This window comes from Ylistrum balloti, unplaced genomic scaffold (assembly GCF_031769215.1).
Source record: "Ylistrum balloti isolate Yb309-2 unplaced genomic scaffold, AGI_CSIRO_Ybal_v1 Utg369852, whole genome shotgun sequence".
NCBI classification, from domain to species: domain Eukaryota; kingdom Metazoa; phylum Mollusca; class Bivalvia; order Pectinida; family Pectinidae; genus Ylistrum; species Ylistrum balloti.
This window is the reverse complement of record NW_026782004.1, coordinates 594,000-601,699: the sequence shown is the minus strand read 5'-3', so window position 1 is coordinate 601,699 and position 7,700 is coordinate 594,000. Positions and strand designations below refer to the sequence as shown.

Here is a 7,700-nt window from a genome sequence, read left to right as displayed (position 1 = left end):
ACATGTAAGGTGACCTGAAATCTTTACTTTTACACTACCTCATACACTATATAATGGATGTGATATGTGGATTCTTCTCTCCAAAAATCCTCCTGTATCACAATTAATATGTGCCAATTTATAAACTCAGAACTAATAACAGTGTCATTGACTGGCAAACAAGAAATATATATATGTTGATGTTTGATAGAAATGAAGGATTTGAATGCAGATTTTCAAAGCTATATTTATCCTTGATACTTAAGGGGTTATGTTCACTGTCACATTCTGCAACTCTTTGACATGTCATGGCAAAATTGAAGTTTCCATGTGCGACACCTAGTGGACAAGACTAGTTTGATCCTTTGATGTACATCAAAAGAATTTATTTTTGAAGGTGGATGTTGCTCCTTCATAATCTTCAATAGAGCATGGCAGTCTGTGATTGGTATTTTTTTCTCGTGGAACTCACTCTACACCAATCAAATTATTTGGGCCTTCAATTTTGCTTTGATATGTTCCAAGGGTTCAGGGATCGCTAGTGACCATAACCCCTGGAGTATCAAGGATGGGCTTTGTTTAGCACAACTGATTATTACCTGAAAACCTGTGAGGAACAAATCACGGGTCACATGTATGTACCTTTCCACCAATTGTATGAAATTAGACTATATAATACAGGATAATATAGACATTGTTACCATAAGAAATATACTGATACAGACCTCCTCCACAGTAATGATTCTGTAGATTTGTATGGTGCTTCTGTATAAATAATTCTATAGATTGGTGTGGTGTTTTGTATAAAACATACATCACGTTTTCCTCCAAAGAAATCAGATTATGTCAGACAGGTCCACATGGACCAGCAGGTTCTAAGTAAATATTTCTGTACATCAGGACACTTCTCTTAGATAGTAGTTCTCCCACTAACATTTATAAAGGTTCAGTAGGAGTAAAACCTCCACCAATTATGTTGAGTTTCATAACTGTTTACATTCTAAGATCAGTATATATTTATAACTGGCGATACAATCATATTCCATTACATAAAATATAAAAATAGTAAACAAAAAAAAATAAAAGGCCATATGAAATATAAAATGAAAAGAATTGATTATAATATCAGAATTCATTTACCCTTTTTGTAAGTACTGAACATGCAAATTATTTTATGAATTACAGTCTATAAATCCACACTTACTAATTGATTAAATTTATTGATGTCATCACTCAATACTTGTATACTAAGAGCAACATAGTCACAAACATCATTATCAGTATGTTCTCTGATAGGAATTTAAAAACTGAAAACATTTAAATGGTAATTACTATAGTTTAGATTACGACAAAGCAAATAGAAGATAAACAAAAAACAAGTGTCATTACAGTATTATAGTGTGTGCATAGTACAGTAATTTGCACCAGGTATTCCTGATAGGGGAAGGTGTACCTGGTACTCATGACACAGGAAGTTGTATCATGTACTCTTGACACAGGAAGTTGTACCAGGTACTTGTGAGACAGGAAGTTGTATCATGTAATCCTTACACAGGAAGTTGTACTAGGTACTCGTAAGACAGGAAGTTGTACCATGTAATCCTGACACAGGAAGTTGTACCAGGTACTTGTAAGAAAGGACGTTGTACCATGTAATCCTGACACAGGAAGTTGTACCCGATACGTATGAGACAGGAAGTTGTACCATGTTATCCTGACAAGAAGATGTACCAGGTACTTGTAAGACAGGACATTTTACCATGTAGTCATGACACAGAAAGTTGTACCCGATACTTATGACACTGAAAGTTCTACTAGGTTCACTGGTTCATCCAAGGAAGGAAGTTGCACCATTCACACCTGATATATGAAATTGTACACGCAACATAGGAAGTTATACTATGTACAGAAAGTTGTATCTAATACAGGAAGTTGCATCAGATATACAGTTGTATCAAATACAGGAAGTTGTATTAGATACATATGACACAGAAGTTGCACACAATTCAACTGACACAGGGAGTTTTGTCAGGCACAGTTGATAAAGGAAGTTGTGTAAGAGACCTCTTTGATTTAGAAGCGAGTATTATCAGGGGCATACAAAACAGTTTCTGATATGGGCAGCTGTGCTAGAGAAACTTCAGACTGCCTTTGTTGAAGGATCTGTTTTTGTGTTTCTATCATTTCAGCTCCATTGTCTGAACCTGTAGGAATCAAGGTTGTCATGCCAGAGTTGACATTTGAATGTGTGGATCTTGATATTAGTTCATTATTGGGTAATCTATTAGTAGGGTCCTTTGTCTGCAAAGTGGACTCACTATTTTCAGTCAGTTTCATTTGTAACAGTTTAGGACTTAGGTTATCTACCACATAGTCCACAATTACATAGTTTCCATTGTCGTCATCTTCTGTGGATCTGGAGGAATTAGGTGGAATAGTGACAGAAGACTTGTGAGTGGACTGTGACCTCCACTGTAAATTATCTTGTGTCTGGCCTGGTGGAGCTTTGAGACGCACAATTGTTTTGGTACGCATTGTTGATGTATTTCCATTTTGTACGGTAACCTGAAATGAGATGACTTTTAACTTGCAACAACTTGATATGATTACATTGCTAACCACTGAAGTTGTTCCCCTTGATTCAAACTCTCGTGAGACAGGCAATATAATACAGCATGATTATAAATATAGATCTCACTTATTGCTTGGAAATGTTTGAAAGAGACTTTAGAACATTGACATAAGTGGTTATATATTATTTTGAAAGGACAGAATACTTACTCCGACTGAAGCTAAGTCAGTATCAATATTGACCGGTCTACAACACTACACCAACGTATCCATGGTAACACCAACTAATTCTATGTATCTATGGAAACACAAACTAAAACCAATATAGATAGTAACCCACACATGAGCTATGTACCCATTACGAACACTGTTTAAATCTATGTACCCATGATGATATTAACTAATGTTGTGTATCCATGGTAACTCAAACTAAAGTTGTGTATTTTCAATAACCCAAATTTTAGTTTTGTCTTCATGTAAACCCAAATTAAAGCTTTGTATCTATGGTGACCCCAAACAAAACGTATGCACCCATGGTAACCAAGCATAATTATGTATATATCGTATAGCTAACATAACTCAAGTTGTGTTTGTATTGTTAACACCACTACAGTGGCTTCTAAATACTTTCGATGACTAAATATCCGTAATAAGCTTCGATTTAGTTAATATTTCATATTTACCTTGTCTTCTGACTTGTCCTGTTTTTCCCTGTGAACAGATTTATTTTCGTCTTTTAAATTGTTAAACATTCTGGAAATCCATTCACCGCAATATTGACAAACTTAAGATACCCACGATATGTAATAACTATATTATTATAAAATTGCCGGGTATGAACCATTCTGATCTCCCAGAGTTACTGCCCTTTGTTTTACTCTGTCAGATGGCGATAAGCTTGACAGCCAATAGGTACAGTCATGATATATGATGGGTCTGGCATCATCTCAACATGGCTAGGTTTGCTCTAAAAACGTTTGTTCGTTAATCATCACATGTCGGTCTACTTCTTTTTGTAATTCACGAGCATATGATTTATTGATTTGTCAAAATTGATAGGATTTATTTACATAAAGTTAAATTTTCCTTCTCCATCTATCTATTACATACTGTACATGTGAATGACCACAATGACCACCTGTGCATCCAGTCAGTAACCAGGTATGTGTTATGACCAAAAATATTTGTTATTTCTAAGGCTACACTGTTAGATATTTATTTTAAATGTTTTCCTTCTGTACTTACTTACCACGTGTGAGTCTGCACCGGTTTACCTTCAACAGAAACAAATGGGAAATAGCTTTACACTGAAGTGTTCCCTCAATTAAATAATATTCATATCGAATGTTTTCATTTCCAAGTGTAACTATGAACAGATTCTATTGTCATAAACAAATAATAGTAAATATTTTATCTCTCGGGTGTAAGAAAAATATCTTTCAGTGTGACGAAAACATTCATATATTTATAAGAAGTTACCTTCAGCAGTAAATATAACGATAAAAACATATTTTTATACATGAATGTCCGCGCTCCTATTCAAGCTAGTAATACTGTGCGACAAATTCTTATAAGTTGTAACGACTTTGGGACCTTAAAGATCGTACAAAAGACACATAAGTGAATTATATCATTTAATACAAATTTAGAGTTAGACACAGTAGAGCCAAAGAAAGAATTTAATTGCATCATACAGCTTTTTCGTCCTTCTAGGTTTCGTCAGTGATGCTAAAGGACTAAATTTTAAACCTAGTAGACGACTGCGGAAATCCAAAGTGATCGAAAGAAATGTCAGAATCAAGATGTGGAGGTGCACTACTTCCATTATTCAGGAAACTATGTAGTTTAATTCTTCAAGAAAAAGAATATTGTGTCCCTGATTGCAGTATGGTTTTTGAACAGTTGTAGTGATTTTAGTCTTAACATGTAAACCGTTCAACCGAACTCATCCGAGGTACTGTCATAAAAGACAATCCGTTAGGAATTCTTCTGAAGTGATGTCAGTCAAATGGCCGACCTTTACATTGCACCCCAGAGAAGGCAGTTGACCTATATGTAAAGTTTTTAGAGAAATATCTTAATGGAACAGTGATATTGATCACTGACAAGGGCACAACCACATTCTCTCATCCTAACTACCCTATAACAAAACAAGCCAGTTCATCGTTTTGCAAGATCAAGAAATGTGTACGAATGTCCTCATTAGGGCAGTCAAGCATTGTATACGAATGTTCAGATACTGGATTCACTACCTTAACATGTGTCCCGTGCTATTACTTACGTTTTTTCGCTGTTGTTTCTTCCCGTGCTTTGTTGCGAAAATCAGCGTCTCGGATATTGTTAGGACTAAAGTGCTCCTGAATGACCTTTGGTCGGTATCGACCCAGACGAATTTGCGGGGAGTTATCGTCCATGCGGAGGAGCTCAAATTGTGGCGGTACTATCCTGTATGGAGGAAGAGTTCTAGAATTTCGCACATGATTTTGCGCCGACTGAGGACGAGATGATTGATATCCCGGGGGGTATCGCCTTGTGCTGCCCCCGGGCTGCTGTAGATACACATATTGCTGTGGTACCGCCTTCCTGTTAGATGGAGCGGACATTGGAGCGGGATTGTATGTCCGGGATCCTACGTTTGGTGGGAGAGGCGCTCTTTGTTTCTGTCGTGCTTGTTTCATGTTTTGGGGATCCTGTTTTTGTCTTTTTGAATCTTGCAGATTAGCGAAGTTCTGAACACGCTTTTTATTTAAGTGTTGTGCGAAGGGTATATGCTTTTCCGGAATAACCTCATTTTTAACGTTGGCAGTCGAACGCTTGAGGATGCTATTTAGGACTGGTTGCCCTCCGTCGTTGCTTTCTACCTTGTCTTCCTCACCACTCCTATACGCAGAAATGAATACAGTGTTGTATCTATACATCATTCAAGTACACTGCCACATAGTTAAATGGACAGCTGCGACCTTTGGCGATGGACAAACATTAAATAAAAATGCTAGAAAGGTCACAACATTTTATTGTTAAATCTATTTAAGGGTTTGTAAAAAAAAAAAAAGAACCAGAACAGACACGTGTACATTCTTACTTGGCTGCGCCTCTATTGAGGCATATATAGACATCAGAAAATTATTATTTTTTGGAAGATTGTGTAGAATGAATGTCTCTTGTTTATGAAGTTTTTAATACTAGACTCTTTTTGTTTCGACTATGTAGATTGTACCAGTACGTATTCATCGACGACATATTTAGAATATTATAAAAGATACATCAAAATCTAGTTACCTTTGTTGAAATCGATTTTTTTTCGAAAATGAAGTGATTGGAAAATAAGAGTATATAATTCTGTAAGGAAATACGATGAGTACAATCTAAAGGAACGTATGAAAGTTGATGAGGACTAACTTAAAAACTCAAACCTTATATGTTATGTGAGTTAGCGCTTCAATTTACTCACAATAGAGAACATATACAGTATAAAATGAAAATAGTTGTAACCATCCGTAGTTTGACTACCATAGAATTATGTCATAAATGTGGGTTCTTCTATCAAGACTCAATGACACATCTGGCGCTACAGTGTACTTTTACTTCCGAGCTGAGGGACCAATTATGGTGCTGTATAATTAATATCAATGATATACTGTCTATTTACATTCTCTCCCAGATCTTCAGATATTACACGTTGATTCGAGGAAATATAAACTACGAAATTGGCAGAGAAAAGTTGAATGAAACCCGGATAAAATCCGTCATTTATGTGTTCAAGATGTGTAAACTATATCAACATTAATATATGTAATAGTTATGTTTAAAAGTTAAATAATTACATACTTGAAAAAACACTTTTGAATGAGTCATCTGACAAATTTATTCTCCGCAATTATAGCTTAAGTGAAATAATAAATGTGTTAACTGTATATATTTGTAATGGTACATTATGACTACACATTGTCATGTATCAGTGTCAAGTACCACGTATATAAGCAATTTATTATAATTTACCTGCCTAGTGCAAAAGAAAAAAAAACCTGAATTTTGAATTTTTTGGGTATACACTAAAATACCTACTTTCGTTTATTTTGCATTTTATATGCACGTTCCTATCATATAAAGTGTATATTAATGTTATACATATTCTGTCATCATGTATATATATATGTGTATATATTGTACGCTTGATATTCTTTTGTAATTTTCATCACTAGAGGCATTAAAGAGAATATAAAGAGAACATGTACATTGTTACTACGGACCTAGATAGGAGATGTTATACATTGTTACTACAGAGCTGGTATATACTGTTACTACAGAGCTGGTATATACTGTTACTACGGACCTAGATCGGAGATGTTATACATTGTTACTACAGAGCTGGTATATACTGTTACTACAGAGCTGGTATATACTGTTACTACAGAGCTGGTATATACTGTTACTACAGAGCTGGTATATACTGTTACTACAGAGCTGGTGTATACTGTTACTACAGAGATGGTATATACTGTTACTACAGAGCTGGTATATACTGTTACTACAGAGCTGGTATATACTGTTACTAGAGACCTAGATCGGAGATGTTATACATTGTTACTACAGAGCTGGTATATACTGTTACTACAGAGCTGGTATATACTGTTACTACATAGCTGGTATATACTGTTACTACAGAGCTGGTACATACTGATATTTTTGTGAATACAAACCAGTGGACACGTAAGGGCTTCTTCGACATGTTTTGTTTCCTGTAAAAGAAAAGACGAAAATTTATTGATGACATCTAGACAGGTCTCCTATTGAACAATGTACCTCATGTCTACACATGACACAGGGTATAATAGTCTACGTTTTAGGGAGACCGAATTTTGTATGTAATAGATATAACTCCTATGACAATTAAACATATATGTTTTAAAGAGTTAGGGTCTTAACCAATAACTACGTACTGTGAAGTATGGCGGTAATGCAAAATGTGTTAGTTTTCTCCCACATGAAGTCTCACACACTATAAGCTGGTAGGTAAAGCTGATTTCCCAATTGTTGTAAAATGGTTTTTAGTGCACGGGTTAAGTGTTAAATGCAGCTTTCCAGTGCAATGCCAGTTTATACAGAAATGGGGGAATACTTTATGTGACTCATCACAGGCAACAAACAAT

General features: G+C 35.4%; 1 protein-coding gene across 1 annotated transcript; it reads right to left on the bottom strand.

Moving 5' to 3' along the window:
- Positions 1–2,052: 2,052 nt before the first annotated feature.
- On the bottom strand, positions 2,053–5,468 carry LOC132545701 (uncharacterized). Its single transcript, XM_060209391.1, has 4 exons — positions 4,832–5,468; positions 3,800–3,824; positions 3,223–3,261; positions 2,053–2,539 (listed from the first exon to the last, which is right to left on the bottom strand). The coding sequence occupies exons 1-4, from the start codon at positions 5,466–5,468 to the stop codon at positions 2,053–2,055; spliced, it is 1,188 nt and encodes a 395-aa protein (XP_060065374.1).
- Positions 5,469–7,700: the final 2,232 nt, after the last annotated feature.